Below are 20,380 nucleotides of genomic sequence, written 5' to 3' on the forward strand. Positions count from 1 at the left end.
CTACTAATCTTAATCTTTAGGCATTCTACAAAGACCTTTTTTTGTTGATTAAAAAAAATTTTTTGTTGTAGAAATGGAGTCTCGCTATGTTGCTCAAGCTGGTCTCGAACTCCTGGGCTCAAGTAATCCTCCTGCCTCAGCTTCCCAAAGTGCTGGGATTATAGGCGTGAGCCACTCTGCCTAGCCTACAATGATGTTTTAAGGCTGCTCTAACTATAAGCATGACTCTGTAATCTTTGGTTGCCACTCCTCCTTTGTGATCTTTGTCTACAGAGACACTGCTTGTCTGTGGGAGGTCTTCTTAGCCTCTCTGGTGTTATGAAGAGTAACATGAATATTATATTTGAAAGCCTACTGTTTCTATACTTGAGGAGCACCCAGATTGCTTTGGGTTCTCAGGTATCCTGCATCTGGTATTTTATGGTATCGATAGATGTAGGGATTTTCTCAGGTTCTTTAGGCTCTTAACTTGGTAGGAATTGGGGAATGTGCCTCTGCTTCATCTCTAGTGATTTTTATAACCAAAGCTTCGTTATCTCTGGCCCGCAGGTGAAGTTTGAATATGGCAGAAGAAAACTGGGATGCTTCCAGTTTGGGATAGGGGATAAATAAACATTCAGTATTGTTTTGTTATTTCCTTCAATGGAAAGAGTGGGGAGGGAGTGTCCTAAGCAAAGTTGAATATCAAGAGAAATTGTCTTTCTAATGTAAAACACTCAGCATAACAGTGACTTTTTAGGCTTTTCTTTTAGATGCTGCCTTCCACCTAGTTATGCTGTTCTGTTTACCCTGGGGAGTGGTAGAACAGGTGAACCTCATAAGCCTCTGGAAAGGGGCCAGGGATGAATGTCTTACACGTGTTAGTATTTGTCTGAAGGAGAATTGGTTTGGGGTTTGGGTACATCAAATGGAAAAGGTCAGCAGAAGATGTGTGTGTCACTAGTACAGAGGATAATTCACATCAAATACTTTCCATGGAATGTCATAGTTTGGACTGTTCTCCTTACTGGCATCATTGGGGTCTGGATCAGAATTCTTTATACAGGTCTAGATAACATTATATGTAACAAAAATTCCCCAAGTCACTCATCAGAAATCTTAGAAAGCATGAAGCACAGTATTGAGCAGAGTTGAAGACAGGTATTGGCTGTGTGAGAGAGTGAGACAGGTTTTAAAATGGGCTGAGGACTTTTATCACTATAAAGAGTAGTTTATTTCCCTTTTAATAGATAATTATGTAAATTAGAGCCACTGGAATTTTTGAAATTGTTAAAGAAAAACACACAAAACAGGAAAAGCTTTTTAGTTAAAAGCATTTGAACTTAGGAACTTTTTCTCCTGGTGATATGAATTTCCTAGGTCAGAGGACATGCCTTTTAGCCCCAAAGCGTCTCTTGCTGCTATGGAAGCAAAAGAACAGTTATCTGCACAAGAACTTATGGAAAGTGGACTGCAGATTCAGAAGTCACCAGAGCCTGAGATTTTGTCAACTCAGGAAGACTTGTTTGACCAGAGCAATAAAACAGGTACCAAGAGTGATTTGTCATTACAGCTCTTCTCCAAAGATCTAAACTTTTATTTTAGTTCTGAGGCTACTGGTTAAGTTACAAAGCATTTTATAGGTTTGCAGACTTGTTTGTGATATGGAAGGAAAATGTGTTTCTAGTAATTAGTGAGAAGGGCTTTTTGGGAATAATTTCCATTTAATATTTTGACATAATTTTCTCTCTTTTGGGAATGAGATAGTGAAGAATAGCTAATACCGTAAATTTAGTATTATAGATACTAGCCATTTTCTTTTTTTTCTTTTTTTTTTTTTTTTTTGAGATGGAGTCTCACTCTGTTGCCCAGGCTGGAGTGCAGTGGTGCAATCTCGGCTCACTGCAAGCTCCGCCTCCTGGGATCATGCCATTCTCCTGCCTTAGCCTCCCTAGTAGCTGGGACTACAGGCACACGCCATCATGCTTGGCTAATTTTTTGTATTTTTAGTAGAGATGGGGTTTCACTGTGTTAGCCATGATGGTCTCGCTCTCCTGACCTTGTGATCCGCCCGCCTTGGCCTCCTAAAGTGCTGGGATTACAGGCGTGAGCCACCGCACCTGGCCGCCATTTTCTGTTACATGGCTACTATGTCTTCAAATCTTCAATATGATATTAAGCTTAGGTTTTTCATATTCATCTGGGTAGCAGTTTACTAACTTAATCTGTTTATTAGTTAATCTGACACAGATAGGAATTTAAAATCTAGCAGAAAGGACATGAAACTTAAAAGGATATAATTTGTTTCACACCTCTTTAACCTCCACCAGTCTTTCATTCCATAGCCTCAGAGAGCTAGAAAGCTTGAGTTAATTACCAGCGAAACATATTATGTTGGTTGTAAGGAGGGAAGGGAAGAAGGTTATATTCCTTTGCTATGCTGTGATACAGGTTGCTGTGCAAGACATTCAGAGGGTCACTGAGGAACCTTTGTTGGTCTCTTACTAAAGTTATAAGGTTTTATTTAAGAAATTCCTTTACACTGGGATTAATATAGTTGATACTTCATCTATTGCTAAGGGGAAGGGACCAACAAGAGACTCTTCATAGTATAAAACAGTAATGGCTGCTCATAAATCCTTTTACTATTGCATTAGTCTTTTGTATGTCCTTTGAGCAGGCCCAAATCTTGAAAACTGCTGCATTTATAACATCAGGTGTCATGTGCATTTTTTTGACTTCTCCCATCTGTATCATGGCATGAGCTTGACTTCACTTAAGGTAGATGTTGGAATAAAAGGTTCATTTGCTGTTTTTTAATAGAAGCATCACAAGAAAGAAGAGCAGCTAAGCAGAAGTATAAGGATTCTGGCTTTTATTTTATTTATTTATTTATTTATTTATTTTTTGAGATGGAGTCTCCCTCTGTTGCCCAGGCTGGAGTGCAGTGGCGTGATCTCAGCTCACTGCAACCTCTGCCTACCAGGTTCAAGTGATTCTCCTGCCTTAGCCTCCCAAGTAGCTGGGATTACAGGCGTACACCATCACGCTAAGCTAATTTTTGTATTTTTAGTAGAGATGAGGTTTCACCATGTTGGTCCAGCTAGTCTTGAACTCCTGACCTCAGGTGATCTGCCCGCCTCAGCCTCCCAAAGTGCTGGGATTACAGGTGTGAGCCACTGGGCCCATCCAGGATTCTGGCTTTTAATCTCCAAGCTTAGATCATAACAGAAAGGACTAAGGAACTCTTCATCAGCTCTTTATTCAAGAAGCCCATTGCGGGGTTGGTTAATGTTCACTCAAGATTTGTGCTATTGTGGTAGTCCGTTCGTTGTACTATAATTAGAAAACAATTTCTGCCCTTTTGGAATTTCTGCCCTTTTGGAAATATGGAAATATGTTGGAAATATGGATATTACTCTTTGCAGTACTGAATGGCTTTTGGCAGCTCAGTAGTGTCAATCTGAGAAGTAAGTGCAACTGGAATTCCTTTTTTTCAGTATCTTCTGACGGTTGCTCTACTCCTTCAAGGGAGGAAGGTGGGTGTTCTTTGGCTTCCACCCCTGCCACCACTCTGCATCTCCTGCAGCTCTCTGGTCAGAGGTCCCTTGTTCAGGAGAGTCTTTCCACGTAAGTAAGCTTAAAATAGCTTATGCCAAGGCAGTATGTGCCTGGGAGTCTTAGACTAAGGCTGAAAGAGGCTAAACTTGCCTGCTAGTCTAGAATTCTTTTTGAAACCAAATGGTAGAACCTATGCATTAGAGCTTTGGGGATGAAGAACTGTTGAAGGCAGATAAATCTGTCTTCCCATTTGAAAATTTTGTAATAGTAGCCCGAAGGTTTCACTAAGAAAGAAAAGGCGCAGTTATTTAGAAAATGTTACACATCCGAAACAAGCATTCTGCTCCTCTGTTTTACTTGCAATTCTTCTCATTTAATAGCAGAGGGTGGAGAATAGGTTGTTAAGTTGACAGTAGTTGGATTTCTTTATCTCTATGTTAGGGCAAAGAGGTTCGCTTGTTGGTTTTTTTTGTTTAAGTTTTCTGATGAAAATGTTCCTGGTCTGACTATTATTAGGCAAAAAAATGGAATAGTTTTTTTTATGTCTCAAATCTGCAAATGAATTTATTTCCTAGCACTGCCCATTTTGCTTTTAAATCATGATGTCCTTGTGTCTGATCATTCACTTTGCCCTTACTCTCTTTTTGAAAAAGTTCTTATTTTACAACAGAAATGTCTGGTGTGGGAAGTAGTTATTGAAGTATTTTTGGTTCTTCCACCAGCCTCAGGTTGCTGTTTGGGAGAAGTGCTGATAAGTATCTGAATGCCTTAGATATTTTTTCCTGTTAAAAAGTAAAAAAAAATACAGAAATGCAAAACTGTGGCTGTGGTAAAATAACCTGTGATTCTCTCTTTATATAAAGGAATTCCTCAGATCTTGTTGCTCCTTCTCCTGATGCTTTCCGATCTACTCCTTTTATCGTTCCTAGCAGTCCCACAGAGCAAGAAGGGAGAAAAGGTGAGCTCTCTTGATGTGTCTGTTGATCTCAGATTAGAAGAGGAGCAACACTTCTTCTGCCTTGCAAAATGTACTGCTTCTTTGTACTTTAGAATGCTTGTGACCTACACAATTCAGTAGGACTCATGTTTGTCTAACCTTTAGGGATGTGACCTACTGTAAAGTGCTGTCCTCAGTTCTTTGCTTTTCCTTCCTTCCTTTTTTTTTTTTTTTTTGGTCTAACCCCATCCCCCATTCTTTGCTTTTCTAGCACTAATTCTATTGAGATTTCTGTATTGTTGGCTCAATTTTTAAAAAGGCTCTGAAGGAAAAATTTTTGTTTTTAAAGTTGAACTTAAATGAATTAGTATGGGAAAGAACTGAACTTATTAATAATGGCCTAGTTGTTTCTAGCAACATGTGAACACATTTCTGGTGGGAAGGAGCCAGCAATTGTTTCTTGTGGTCCTTATAGGTTATTTTGGCTATTATTAAAATAGTTTTAGCATAAGAGTGGTTAAGAGGTGGTAAAAATTTTAACTTCATTCATTTACTCCTTTGACGACTTAGAGATTTTATATTACTTTATTCACAAGAAAGCTTTCCTTTTCACTTACCTAATTTATCTCATTATTTAAGCTTCTTTTGCTCTGACCTAGTCTCCTATCCATTCAAGATGTTTCCAAATTCCTACGATTTCTACAAAGCTTTTTCTAATAAATTCTATGATTTTCATCTTTTCACTCTTTCATATACAAGTAATGGTATAATAGTTTTATTTATTGAGCACTTAGTATAGGCAAGGCATTGTTCTAAGGGCATTTCTGTGGTTTTTCTCATTGAATCCTCACAAACATCCTAAGAAGGAGGTGTTATTTTTATCCCCATTTTACAGATGAGGAAATGGCATAGAGAGATTTTGCAACTAATGAGATGTAGAAGCAGAGTTTGAACTCAGGCAGCTGCCTCCAGAGCCTGTGCCCTTATCTGTCATGTATATGCCTCCTATTATATCCTTTCTCTGCTCTTCAGTAATGTAAAACATAGACATTTAACAGTTTTTCAAATGTAATTTATCAGTAATAGAATTTGATCTTAGGCTTTCTTCTGCTACAAAGTTTGTCTCTGGCTGTTTCTCTTAAAATCAGTTGTAGGTATCCAAATGGACTAATATCAATCTAAGCATAACATGATTAGGTGAATTAATTCTACAAAATCCCAGGTAATACAAGTTAAGTTTGGTTAATTCTTAGAACAGTTTCTTTTCTCTTTTATCTGTAGTGTGAACATCGAAAAAATATAAAAATAATTATATTAAATATACTTTCTCAGGCTGGGCATGGTGGCTCACGCCTGTAATCCCAATACTTTGGGAGGCCAAGGTGGGCAGATCACCTGAGGTCAGGAGTTCAAGACCAGCCTGGCCACCATGGTGAAACCCTGTCTGTACTAAAAATATAAAAAATTAGCTGGGTGTGGTGACAGATGCCTGTAATCCCAGCTACTCAGGAGACTGAGGCAGGAGAATCACTTGAACTTGGGAGGCGGAGGTTGCAGTGAGCCAAGGTGGCACCACTGTATCCCAGCCTGGACAACAGAGCGAGACCCTGTCTCAAAAAAAAAAAATGCTTTCTCCCTGATTGTAAACAGTCAATATTCATTGTAGAAAGTTTGTTAAGTGTATAGGAAATTAATGAAAATAAAAATTACCTGTGATACTACACTCCAGATACAGTTACAACTAGTATATTTGGATATATTTCAGTTTTCAATGCATAAAGTATTTTTACATAATTGGCATCATGTTGTGTATATGACTCAGTTTTCTTTTTTTATGTAACAGTGTATTTTTCCTTGTCAGTTATATTTTAGATTTAATGCATTTGCTTAATATGTACATCAGTGTTTGTGAAACTATGTGTGCTTTTTGTATTTATTTGTTTTTTTGCTTTTCTCTTAGATTATTAACCTAAAGACTTTTTTATATGTAGTGCCTATAACAGTAGGTTTTTAATGTGCTTTGTCATGGCAAGAAAGTTCAAAAGGTGCAACAAAAATACTTAGCACAGCTATGGTAGTATATTAAAGGCCTGTAGCACTGGATCCCAAATTAGGTGTAGACTGGTAAGGTTGAGACTAAGCTAAGCAGCAAGGCTGGGTATTGAGGTTGCAGTTTGGGTAGCTGGTAGCATGAATGTGAATTACGGGGAAAAGGTAAATGTTGTTAGTAGTTTGTGAGTGGTCTAGAGGAAGCCTGGTTGGGGTCAAGTTGTAAGATAGGGGATAAAAATGATGAATCAAATACTTAGCTAGCTAGGCTGACTCTAAGCAAGGTCCTGATAGCCTACAGGGGGGTAGTATACTATGGGAAAGCAGTATTTGTGTTTTGTGTGTGTGTGTTCCCTCCTAATTTGTGTCAGCATTAGTGTCTTCTCTTTCTTAGTTCTTTGATAAATCAGTGCTGATTGGCATTGATAGATTTTTTTTTCTTCATCTGTATTTGTACAGGCATCCATCTCTCTGCATTTAGCAATTGTTAATGCAAATATGAGTTCATAAATATGAATTATAGATACTGTATTTACCTAAAGTGGTGACAAGTTCACTGTCTTTCAAGGCCTGCGGTAGAATATATGATGGTTAAATTAGGTACCAGTAGTTTGGGCTTTTCTACAGGAAATGTGAAAAACTGTGCTATAAAATCAGGAAAGGAGCCAAGTTAATTTAACATTTCTTATGAATGGGTGGGTAGCCCCAGATACATCCAGTTTTGATCTATACCTAAAAATAGGAGCTCGGACTGCTCCACCAACCAAAGGAAGTATTGGTAGATTGTTAGGACCCAATCTACTATTATTGCGTCAGCTTTTCTGAAAAATTATATCACTATTTTTTTAGAGTGAAAATGTCTGTAATGTAATTGTTATTAGTGGTTTTGGAACATGAGTAATATTGATGAGTGTTATTTCTCAATTTGTTTTTCCTGTTTTAAACCAGATAAGCCAATGGACATGTCAATGTTATCTGAAGGAGGAGGAGAGCCTTTTCAGAAGAAACTTCAAAGTGATGAACCAGTGGAGTTAGAAAACCCCCCTCTCCCGCCTGAGTCCACTGTGTCACCACAAGCCTCAACACCAATATCTCAGAGCACACCAGTCTTCACTCCTGGGTCACTTCCTATCCCATCCCAGCCTCAGTTTTCTCATGTGAGTATTGTAAAAAGAGTTGTTTCTCCTAACATATTTTTTTAAAGCAGCATTATTGGCGTATAATTTACATACCATAAAATTCACACGTTTTAAATGTACAATTTTGTGATATTTTAGTCAATTTACAGAGTTGTGAAGCTGTCATCACAAAGCAGTTTTAGAACAGTTCCGAAGTCACCTAACATCTTGATTTTTTTATGTTTAAACTTTTTACAATGTCTTTAAACTTTCTGAAAATGTTACTGCAAAATTGCAAAGGGACATAAGTCATTATTCTACCTTAACACAACTGTTACTGTAATTTTTGTCTTTCCACATGCTTATGGTTTTTTTTAATAAATTTTTTTGCCCATGACACAGCCTCAGAAGGTCCTGACGATATGTGCCCCCACATGCTTATGTTTTTTAAAAAAAGGTGTTTATATAGCACAACTTTAATTTTCTTTTTCCAGTTAACATTGTGTCATAATAATTCTCAGTGTTATATTGTTTTCACTTATCCTTTCAAAACTCGTGTATTATTTCTCTAAGTAGATGTGATCCCAGTACAGGATCGTTCCTATACTTAGGGTATCAAGATGGTTTTTAGTTTTCCAATGTGTATTTTCTTTTTTTTTTTTTTTTTTTTTGAGACGGAGTCTTGCTCTGTCGCCCAGGCTGGAGTGCAGTGGCGCGATCTCGGCTCACTGCAACCTCCACCTCCCGGGTTCACGCCATTCTCCTGCCTCAGCCTCTGTGAGTAGCTGGGACTACAGGCGCCCGCCACCACGCCCGGCTAATTTTTTGTATTTTTGGTAGAGACGGGGTTTCACCGTGGTCTCGATCTCCTGACCTCGTGATCCGCCCGCCTCGGCCTCCCAAAGTGCTGGGATTACAAGCGTGAGCCACCGCGCCCGGCCTCCAATGTGTATTTTCTTGTAAAAGCAAGGGAAAACTATTAATTTGTATAATTTTAAATTTAAATATTTAAAGAAATGAAATTCAGGTTTCATAGTGAGTTGAAAATCCTTAAATCTAAGTGACTGTATTATATATTCAATCTAAATACCTATTCTTATAAGACCTTAAGTGGGGGAATTATTGTAGTTTTATTGGGAGAACTTATTTTACCCCTTTCAGTTTGCAGGTGTTAAAACAAGAGTTTGTATTTAAAAGTAAAATTTGAAAATGAATAGTAATGAACTGTAAATTTAGTGAGGAGGGGACAGTAGGAAGAAAGAAATTGATTTGTTTTCTGGAGTTTTAAAACTTGTTAAAGGATTTCATTTTATGCAGTTCATTAGAATTTGGTGACGTTATTAAAAATGAGGACTCTAGAGTCAGAACTTCCTGGACTCGCTCCTGGCTCTGTGATTACTACCTTTGTGACCAATTGAAATTGAATCTTAGTTTGCTCATCAGTCAAATGGTGGGGATATTGATACTGTCTACTTCATAGGATGTTTATGAAAGGTTGAGTTAATATATATAAAATGCCTAGACTAGTGCCTTGCACTTGGTAAATACTGCGTATAAGAGTAGCTGTTGCTGGCAGTGAAAGAGTTAAAACAAGGTTACCTAGAGGTGAAATGGATGTTCAAAGCATACATCATTTTCTTTAGCTTTTTTTTTTTTTTTTTTGAGACAGGATCTTGGTCTGTTGCCCAGGCTGGAGTGCAGTGGTGCGACCATGGCTCACTGCAGCCTTGACTTTCCAGTCTCAAGTGATCCTCCCACCTCAGCCTCCCAAGTAGCTGGAACTACAGGCACGTGGCACCATGCCCAACTAATTTCTTAATTTTTCTTATAGAGACGGGGTATCACTATGTTGCCAGGGCTGTTCTTAAACTCTTGGGCTCAAGCAATCCTCCTGTCTCAGCCTCCCAGTGTGTTGAGATTACAGGTGTGGGCCACGCGCCTGGCCTTCTTTAGCTTTTATTTTTCTAAGTTATATGTGAACATAGCTGGGCATGGTGGGGCATGCCTGTAATCTCAGCTGCTCAGGAGATTGAGGTGGGAGGAGCATTTGAACCTAGGAGTTGAGAACAGCTTGGGCAAAATAGCAAGACCCTGTCTCAAAAAAAAAAAAGTTATAAATCTGGCCAGGCGTGGTGGCTCATGCCTGTAATCCCAGCACTTTGGGAGGCCGAGGCAGGCGATTCACTTGAGACCAGGAGTTCAAGACCAGCATGGCCAGCACAGTGAAACCCAGTCTCTACCAAAAAATACAAAAATTAGCCGGGCATGATGGCACGCACCTGTAGTCCCAGCTATTTGGAAGGCTGAGGCAGGAGAATCACTTGAACCCAGGAGGCAGAGGTTACAGTGAGCTGAGATCGCGCCACTGCACTGCAGCCTGGGCAACAGTGAGACCCTGTCTTAAAAAAAAAAAGTTTAAGAATGAGCTATAAGCACTGACACAGAGCACTGAGAAGATTTTTCCAACACTGATTTAAAGAAAATGGTTACAGATGTTTATCAGTGACCAAACGAGACTTTTGTGGTCTTTGGAAAGGTATTCCTACTGGTTTTTGGGGGTGGAGATAATGCCTGACCACAAAGGGAGAACGGACGTTTTGAAAAACAAGGCACTGTTGAAGGAATTGCTCTGTTTTCAACATTTACCAAAGACCTTCAGAATTAGCTAAAAAATCAGCAATGAAAATTTGAGACAAATGAGTGATTCTGAACATAGTTCAGAGATTCTTGGAACCTAAGATGACTCTAATCAGGTTTCTTTGAACTCATATTTTATCAGATGCCTTAGCCAGTGCAGTCCATGCCTCCTAAAAAGTCTCTCAAGAATACCTTTAGTAGGCCGGGTGCGGTGGCCCACACCTATAATCCCAGCACTTTGGGAGGCCGAGGTGGGAGGATCACGTGAGCCCAGGAGTTTGAGAACAGCCTGGGCAACATAGTGAGACCCCATCTCTACAAATGGTCAAAAATAGCCGGGAGTAGTGGTGCGTGCCTGTAGTCCCAGCTGCTCAGGAGGCTGAGGCAGGAGAATTGCCTGGAGAATTGCTTGAATCCGGGAAGTTGAGGCTGCAGTGAGCCATGATCATGCCACAGCACTCAGCTTGAGCAACAGAGTGAGACCTTGTCTCAAAAAGAAAAAAAAAAAGAATACCTTTACAACATAGCTTTTAAGTTAAAGATTTGATTTTACTTAATAAGCATTTGTAAAACCCCAAAAATAAGTCAAATAGTTAAAACAAGGCCTCTCTCTCTTCCTACCCAAAGATAACCACTTTTCGTTCTTTATGCTTTTTCTTTTGGTATTTACCTCCATAATTCTACATAGCATGATTATATTTTCTTTTTCTTAGGCACAGGGTCATTGACCTGTTGCTCAGGCTGGAGTGCAGTGGAGCAATCATAGCTCACTGTAACCTCGAACTTCTGTACTCAGGCCATCCTCCCACCTCAGCCTTCTGAGTAGCTAGGACTATTGGCATGCACTATCACACCTGGCTAATTAAAAATTTTTTTGTAGAGGTGGGACCTCACTATGTTGCCCAGGCTGGTCTTGAACTCCTGGGCTCAAGCAGACCTCCTGCCTTGGCCTCCCAAAATGCTGGGATTACAGATGTGAGCTACCGTGCCCAGCCTATTTTCATAAAAAAATTTTAGCCGTTTTCCAAGTATAGTTACATCATAATTTTGTTTAGATTATTACTGAGTTTACATTATAACTGTAAACAATTCACAGCAAAGCCTATGACATATTATGAATATTTTTTCATGTTTCTGTAATTTGTTTTCTCTGGAATTGTAATTGTCTTTTTTCATTTGTTTAGTTTTCTTTGACTGTCGTTAAATCAACCCTAGATTCTCCACCAATTGTCAGAAACTCCTTTCAGGATGTTGAGGAGCCTTAGACTTTCTGTTTCATCTTTTTGGAGAAACCTTTTTCGGACCCTCTTGATTTCTAATCTGTACTGTTGCCCTCTATGGCTGGTGCATAACTGTTACCTCCGTTCACTGTCATCCGTGGAGATTCTCCTTACCTGTCTGTGTTGGATACCTCTTGGGTTTCATATCTTCTTGCTTGGTTTACTCCCTCATTTTGGTGGGGGACATTGTTTAGTAACCTTTATTCTGCTATCACACTTGATTTGTAGTTTGCAGGAGTATAGAATTCTAGATTGGAAATAATTTCCTTTAAAGATTTTGAAGGCATTGCTCTTTTGTCTTCCAACTTCCAGTGCTGCTGTTAAGTGTGAGGGCCAGGTCAGCCATGGTGGCTCATGCCTGTAATCTTAGCACTTTGGGAGGCTAAGGTGGGAGGATCACTTGAAGCCAGGAGTTTGAGACCAGCCTGGGCAACATGGCCAGACCCTGTCTCTACCAAAAAAAACAAAACAAAACAACAACAACAACAACAAAAAACAAAACAGTGTGAAGGCAGTCTGATCTTGACTTTTAATAGGTGATCTGGTTTTTCTTTACTGGAATCCTGTAGGATTTTCTCTTTGTTCCCAGTGTTCTGAAATTTCCAGACCTTTGGGATAGGTCTATTTTCATTCATTGTATTGGGTACTTGGTAGGCCCTCTCAATTTAGAAACTCAGGTCCTTCAGTTCAAAGAAATTTATTTCTTTAATTTCTTCCCCTTTGTTTTCTCTGTTCTTCTTCTTTTTTTAATGGACTATCTACTGTTTGGATGTTGAAACTCCTAGAATAGTCTTCTAATTTTATCTTGTCTCCTACTTTTGAACATCTCTGTCTCTTTTAGTTCAACTTTCTGGGTGATTTCTTCAATCATTAAAAAAACAGTGGCTATATTGAGATGTTATTCACATACCATTCAGTTTACCCATTTAAAGTGCACAATCCCGTGGTTTTGAGTATATTCATAGAGTTGTGCAACCATCATCATGATCTAATTTCAGAATAGTTTCATCACCTGCCCAGAACCCATGCCCTTTAGCACTCACTCAACATTTCTTCTACCCTCGGCCCTTAGAGACCACCAGTCTACTTTCTGTCTCTATAGATTTGCCTATTCTGGGCATTTCATATAAATGGAATTATAAAATATATAGCCTTTGTGAATGGCTTCTTTAATTTAGCATAATGTTTTCAGGATTCACCTATGTTGTAGCATGTATCAGATTTTCATTCCTTTTTTTCTATTGATCTATCCTTGTCTATAAAAAATACAAAAGAAAAAATAATTCCATTCCTTTTTATTTTTATTTATTTATTTATTTTTCTTTTTGAGATGGAGTTTCGCACTTGTTGCCCATGCTGGAGTGCAATGGCGTCATCTTGGCTCACTGCAACCTTTGCCTCCCAGGTTCAAGCGATTCTCCTGCCGTAGCCTCCTGAGTAGCTGGGATTACAGGCATGCACCACCATGCCTGGCAAATTTTGTATTTTTAGTAGAGACGGGGTTTCTCCATGTTGGTCAGGCTGGTCTTGAACTCCTGACCTCAGGTGATCCACCTGTTTCGGCCTCCCAAAGTGCTGGGATTACAGGCATGAGCCACCACGCCTGGCCTTCATTCCTTTTTATTGCTGAATAATACCATTGTGTGGATATACCACAGTCATCGATTCAGCAGTTGATGGACATTTGGGTTGTTTCCCCTTTTGGCTATTGTGAATAATGCTGCTATGTACATTTATGGACAAGTTTGTGTGTGAACATGATTTTATTTCTCTTATGTATACCTACAGGTGCAATTGCCTGGTTCAACCATCTTTTAATTCTTCTCTTAGTTATTAATTTCTACTCTTGGGTTTTTAATTTCTAAATTTTTTTTCAGAATATTTTTTAATACCATTTCTCTTGTTTTATTGATATACTATCTTATCTCTAACAGTATTAACAGTATTAATGACAGTATTCTTCTGTCTGGAATAGTCACTATTTCTTCCAGATGGACTTTAGTTTTGTTTGTTTTGATCTCTTTCAAATTAGAGGCTTTCCTCAGATGTCTGGTAATCTTTGATTATTTGGTGATGTTCAGGAGTGAAATATCAGACAGATGATTAGTAGTTCTGAGTTGGTGGTTGGGTCTTACTGTTTTTGGGATTTGCTGTAATGTGATCTGCTGGGACATTTTATTGGGAGTCCCATAATGTCAGTATCTTGATTTATCTTGGCCTGGTCAGATCCCTTAGGAAAATGTCTGATCTCCTATTTGCAGGGTGTTGGCCTGTCTGCCGTTGTGCTAGAGGTCTATTAATGGAAGAGGGCTTTGGGTGGGAAGGGGGGTTGGGAGGCAGGTACAGGTTTCATTCAATATGTAGATTTTCATTTAATCTCCGTATTTTCAGTGTTGTACTTCCTGATAACGGTGCCTCTTGTCTGCCAGTCCTGGGACACTCTGTTTTACTCTCTCCAGGGCAGAGGAGGGGCAGGGTGAGATTATGGGAGTTGGAACTGTGGTGTAACTCTGGTGGTTTATTGGCTTTCTCCACTGCTGGCTTAGGAATTCAGCTTTCACTCTTCTGCTAAATAGGTTACCTTTTCCAGATTTTTTTTGCAGTTCTCTTTTCCGTGAAATTTTGTGCTTAAGAAAAATCCCTTTACCATTACTTATTGAGATTTCAGAAAACTCTGAATATGTGTATATTCAGTTCTCCATTTTTATTAAGTTCCCTACTTTTTTCATTATATGTCAAACTTGTACATGTTATTCTTAATGGGTAACCCTTGCTCATCTGTTATTTCTTTTGTACCTTGGTTACTGGAGTCCAAGTCAACCTAATTTTGATGTTGTAAGATTTAAATATGTGTAAAGAGATTATTACTATTCAAGATAAAATTAGGATAAAGGTGATTTTGTCTATTTTTTTCTTTCTTTCCTAATAAACTTGTCAATCGCATAGCCTCTTTGACCCTTAACCAAGATAGGAGGGATGGGGAGAGGATTAGTAGAACACAGTTTGATAGTTAACATTTTCTCATTCTTGATATATGTATTAATTTTGGTGAGGACAAATTAGACAATTAAATGTTTTCAAACTAGAATAGTGGTGGTGGTGGCATAACATTGTAAATGCACCAGATGCCACTGAATTATTTTATTTTATTTATTTATTTATTTATTTTTTTTTTTATTTTTTGAGATGGAGTCTCGCTCTGTCGCCCAGGCTGGAGTGCAGTGGCACGGTCTCAGCTCACTGCAACCTCCGCCTTCCGAGTTCAAGTGATTCTCCTGCCTCAGCACCCCAGGTAGCTGGGACAAAAAGTGCACGCTACCATGCCTAGCTAATGCTTGTATTTTTAGTAGAGTTGGGGTTTCACCATGTTGGCCAGGCTGTTCTCAAACTTCTGACCTTCAGTGATCTGCCTGCTTTGGCCTCCCAAAGTGCTGGAATTACAGGCGTGAGCCACCACGCCTGGCCTGAATTGTTTAGTTTAAAATGGGTTAATTTTATATTGTGAGTTTCATTTTAAAAAAGGTATTTATAGCTTTACATTAGTGATGTTTTATCTATGAGCCTTTGTAAAATGACTTATTTTTTGCAACAAGGGAAAAAATACATATATCTTGCAGAAGATGTGGTAATGCTTGGTGGCTTACACCTGTAATACCAGTGCTTTGGGAGGCCAAGGTGGGAGGATAGCTTGAGCTAGGAGTGTGATAGCGGCTTGGGCAACATAGTGAGGCCCCTGTCTCTACCCACCAAAAGAAAAAAAAAATTAGCTGGATGTGGTGACGTGTGCCTGTAGTCCCAGCTCCTGGTGCGGGGGAGGAGTATTAGCGGGGAGGATTGCTTGAGTTCAGGTGTTTGAAGCTGCAGTGAGCTATGATTGTGCCACTGCCCTCTGGCCTGGGTGACAAAGCAAGACCCCATCTTGAAAAAAAAGAAAAAAGAGAAGATAAGATCATTAGTTATTCTACCTCAGAAATAACAACTCGTAGCTTTTTTTTTTTTTTTTTTGAGATGAAGTCTTGCTCTCCACGCACCTGGCAAATTTTTGTGTTTTTAGTAGAGATGGGGTTTCACCTTGTTGGTCAGGCTGGTTTCGAACTCCTGACCTCAGGTGATCCACCTGCCTCAGCCTCTGAAAGTGCTGGGATTACAGGTGTAAGCCATCACACCTGGCCCTCTTAGCTTTTTTTGATCTATGTTTATTAACTAAAATTACATGAAGATTATATATTATAAAATGTGTAAAAATAGTAGAATGGCCAGGTTCTGTGGCTCACGCTTGTAATCCCAGCACTTTGGGAGGCCAAGGCAGACCAATCACTTGAGGTCAGGAGTTTGAGACCAGCCTGGCCAACATGGTGAAACCCCATCTCTACTAAAAAGTACAAAAATTAGCCGGGCGTGGTGGCGGCGCCTGTAATCCCAGTTACTCTGGAGGCTGAGGCAGGAAAATCACAAACCTGGGAGGTAGAGGTTGCAGTGAGCGGAGATGGTGCCACTGCCCGGGTGACAGAACAAGACTCTGTCTCAACAAAAAAAAAAAAAAAAAAAAGAAAAGACTATAATGTATATCCGCATAATTTTTTACTAAAATAGAAACTTCTTTCTATAGCCCAAATGTTTTTTGATGTTTTAGTATTCTTCTACTGTATACTTTTATGTAGACCACAAAACATTCCATCATGTGATAGATCACAATTTAAAAATTATTATCTTGGCCGGACGAGGTAGCTCATGCCCGTAGTAATCCCAGCACTCTGGAAGTTCGAGGCGGGCAGATTGCTTGAACCTAGGAGTTCAGGATCAGCCTGGGCAACATGGCAAAATCTCGTCTCTACAAAAAATACAAAAAAATTAGGTGTGGTGGTGTGTGCCTGTATTCCCAGCTACTCGGGAGGCTGAGGTAAGAGAATCACTTGAGCCTAGGAGGTCAAGACTGCAGTGAGCCATGATCGCACTACTGCACTCCAGCCTGGGCAACAGAACAAGACCCTGTCTCAAAAATAAATAAATAAATAAAATAAAATTCCTATTTGTAACCATTTAAGGTATTTCATATCGTTTCCTATTCTAAATAGTAATATAGCAGTGAACCATTTTGTAGCTAAATGTTAGTGTGCTTTCATTGATTAATTTCCCAGAAATGGAATTATTGGATTATGGAATGTAGAATTTCAGGGCTGTTGTGTTTTGCTAAATTGCCATTTAGAAATGTTGAACCATTTTTTTTTTTCCTTTTGAGACAGGGTCTTACTCTGTTGTACAGGCTGGTGTGCAGTGGCACAATCACTGCTTACTGCAGCCTTAACCATCCAGGCTCCCAAGTAGCTGTGACCACAGATGTGTGCCACCACACTCAGCTAATTTTTTTTTTTGGTAGAGACAGTGTCTCACTTTGTTGCGCAGGCTTATCTCAAACTCCTGGGCTCAAGTAATCCTTCTGCCTCGGCCTTCCAAAGTGTTGGGATTGTAAGTTAGAGCCACTGCACCTGGCTTGAACCAGTTTATACTCAGTCATGTCTGAGAGTATATGAACAGGTTCAAACTTATGATCATTGTTACAATCTAATAGGATAAACAATAATACCAGACATTGAAATACCAGAAGTTATGGAATATACAGAATGCTTGACTACCCATTTGATTCCTCATTCCCTTAAAAATCATAGGAAAAAAAGCCTGGGCTTGGTGGCTCATGCCTGTAATCCTAGCAGTTTGGGAGGCTAAGGTGGGTAGATTGCTCAAGCCCAGGATTTTGAAACAAGCCTGGGCAGCAAAATGAGACCCTCTCTACAAAAAATACAAAAGTTACCTGGCTCTGGTGGTGTGCACCTGTAGTTCCAGCTACTCGGGAGACTGAGGTGGGAGGATCAGTTGAGTCCGAGACATTAAGACTGCAGTGAGCTGTGATTAAGCCACTGCACTCCAGCCTGGGTGGCAGAGCAAGACCTTGTCTCAAAAACAAAACAAAACATAGGAAATGAATGCCTAACCATCTATGTTGGGAGTTTTACATTATTTACATTAGGCAAAATAACACACTAAATGTAAAATATTTTATAAAAACAGCTACGTTTTGTATTAATTTCTCTTTTTAAAAATATTGAAGTATTGGTTACATAAAATAAAATTGTCATTTTATGTGTGTGTTTTGATGGATTTTGGCAAATGTATACAGCTGTGTAACCATCACCACCATCAAAGTAGAGAGCAGTTCCCTCACCCTAAAAAGTTTCCTTATAACCTTTTGTGGTTGATCTGCCTGCTGCCCAGTATACTCCCTTCTCCCGCCCTAGGCAATCACACATCAGCTTTCTGTCAGTATAGTTTTGGTATTTCAGTAGTTTCAAGTCTGGGCAATATAGCAAGATCCCATTTCTAAAAGACATTTTAAAAATTGCCTGGGTGTTGTGGTGCCCACCTGTATTCCCAGCTACTTGGGAGGCTGAGGTGGGAGATTGCTTGAGCCCAGGAAATTGAGGCTGCGGTGAGCTATTATCTCACCACTGCACTCCAGAGCCTAGGCGACAGAGTGAAGCCTTGTCTTAAAAAAAAAAAAAAAAAAAAGAATTTCATGTAATTGGAATCAGGAAGTGTGTATGGTCTTTTATTTTTGAGCTCTTTTACTTAGCATATTTTTGAGATTTGCTTGTATTATACATATTCATATTTTATTCCATTTATATTGTTGGATAGTGTTCCATAGTATGTGTATCTACAGTTTGTTCATTCACCAATTGATAGGACATTTGGTTCTAGTTTTTGGTTATTTCGAATAATCTATTCAATTATAATTAATATTTGACCATTATATGAGTGAATATAAGAATAATTTCCCATGAATTTATGAATAATAATCCTATGATCATTCGCACATCTTCTTTTTGGAGACAGTATCTCGCTCTGTCGCTGAGGCTGGAGTGCAGTGGCATGATTTTGCCTCACTGCAACCTCTGCCTCCAGGGTTCAAGCGATTCTTGTGCCTCAGCCTCTGGGTAGCTGGGATCACAGGTGTGCACCACCATGCCCAGCTAATTTTTGTATTTTTAGTAGGTGTGGGATTTCACCATGTTGGCCAGGCTGGCCTCGAACTCCTGGCCTCGAGAGATCTGCCTGTCTAGGCCTCCCAAAGTGCTGAGAATACAAATGTGAGCCACTGCGCCTGGCCAGCATGCACATCTTATGAATAATAATTCTGTGATCATTTGGATGCACATCTTTCTGTGGGCACATATTTTTATTTTTCTTAGGTAAATGCCTGCAAAGAGAATGCCTAGGTTATATAGTAATGAATGTTTAACTTTATAAGATACTGCCATACTGTTTTTCCAAAGTGGGTGTAACATTTTGCATTCCCAGCAGCAATGTATGAGAGTTGCAGTTGTTCGACATCGTTACTAATCCTGGATTTTGTGAGCCTTTTTTTTTTCTCTTTTTTTGGGACAGAGTCTTTGTCACCCAGGCTACTGTACAGTGAGTGGTACAATCATAGCTTACTGCAGCCTTAAACTCCTGTGGCTCAAGTGATCCTGCTGCCTCAGCCTCCTGAGTAGCTGGGACTGTAGGGACACAATATCATGCCTGGCTAATTTTTAAAGTTTCTGTAGACATGGGGTCTAGCCATGTTGCCCAGGCTGGTCTTGAACTCCTGGGCTCAAGCAGTTTTCCCACGTCAGCCTCCCAAAGTGCTGGGATTACAGGCGTGAGCCACCACGCCTGGCTGAGCCATGATGCCTGGCTGTTTCGTGAGCTCTTTTAACATTAGTTTGCTTTTTTTTTTTTTTTTTTTGAGATACAGTCTTGCTTGTCGCCCAGGCTGGAGTGCAATGTCACGATCTCAGCTCACTGCAACCTCTGCCTCCTGGGTTCAAGTGATTCTCCTGCCTCAGCCTTGCAAGTAGCTGGGACTACAGGTGCACGCCACCACGCCCGGCTAATTTTTGTATTTTTAGTAGAGATGGGGTTTCACCATGTTGGCCAGGTTGGTCTCGAACTCCTGACATCAGGTGATCCGCCCGCCTTGGCCTTCCAAATTGCTGGGATTACAGGTGTGAGCCACTGCGCCCGGCCTGTGTTAGTTGCTTTTGTCGCGTGTAGTGGCATTTCATTGTGATTTTAATTTGTATTTCTCTGTTGACTATTGATATTGTAAGCTTTGGATTTCATTTTATTTATTATTATTATTGTTACTATTTTTTGAGATGGAGTCTTACTCTGTCATCCAGACTGGAGTGCAATGACACAATCTTGGCTCACTGCAACCTCTGCCTCCCCGGTTCAAGCCATTCTTCTGCTTCAGTTTCTTGAGTAGCTGGGATTACAGCCACGCACCACCCCACCCGGCTAATTCTTGTATTTTTGGTAGAGACAGGGTTTTGTCCTGTTGGCCAGGCTGGTCTCGAACTCCTGACCTCAGGTGATATACCTGCCTCAGCCTCCCAAAATGCTGGGATAATAGGCATGAGCTACTGCACCTGGCCACTGGATTTTAATACCTGCTTTATGAATGCTAGCTTTTTTTTTTTTTGAGATGGAGTCTCACTCTGTCACCCAGGCTGGAGTGCAGTGGTGCCATCTCGGCTTACTGCAACCTCCGCCTCCCGGATTCAAGTGATTCTCCTGCCTCAGCCTCCCAAGTAGCTGGGATTACAGGTGCCCGCCACCATGCCTGGCTGATTTTTTGTATTTTTAGTAGAGACAGGGTTTCACTGGGTTGAATGCTAGCACATTTTGAAATTGTGAAGTAAAATGAGTACGTATCCCCACTTTGTGAGAACTGAAATGGGCTGGAGCATGTGCCACTGCTCCTGGCTATACCAGAG

The 20,380-nt window shown here is 39.9% G+C and overlaps 1 protein-coding gene across 6 annotated transcripts in view; it reads left to right on the top strand.

Moving 5' to 3' along the window:
* Nucleotides 1–20,380, top strand: part of TP53BP1 (tumor protein p53 binding protein 1) — a 112,727-nt gene that overhangs the window by 38,103 nt on the left and 54,244 nt on the right. For all 6 annotated transcript variants that reach the window (XR_009209811.1, XR_009209812.1, XM_032175243.2 and 3 more), the window contains exons 8-11: nucleotides 1,360–1,526; nucleotides 3,480–3,609; nucleotides 4,404–4,498; nucleotides 7,475–7,683. Coding sequence is in view for 4 of the 6 variants with exons in the window: in XM_032175243.2 (XP_032031134.1) it covers nucleotides 1,360–1,526; nucleotides 3,480–3,609; nucleotides 4,404–4,498; nucleotides 7,475–7,683 (601 nt within the window). In the remaining 2 variants the exon portion in view is untranslated. The remainder of the gene's footprint in view (nucleotides 1–1,359; nucleotides 1,527–3,479; nucleotides 3,610–4,403; nucleotides 4,499–7,474; nucleotides 7,684–20,380) is intronic.

Source organism: Hylobates moloch, unplaced genomic scaffold (genome assembly GCF_009828535.3).
Source record: "Hylobates moloch isolate HMO894 unplaced genomic scaffold, HMol_V3 SCAFFOLD_14, whole genome shotgun sequence".
Lineage (NCBI taxonomy): Eukaryota > Metazoa > Chordata > Mammalia > Primates > Hylobatidae > Hylobates > Hylobates moloch.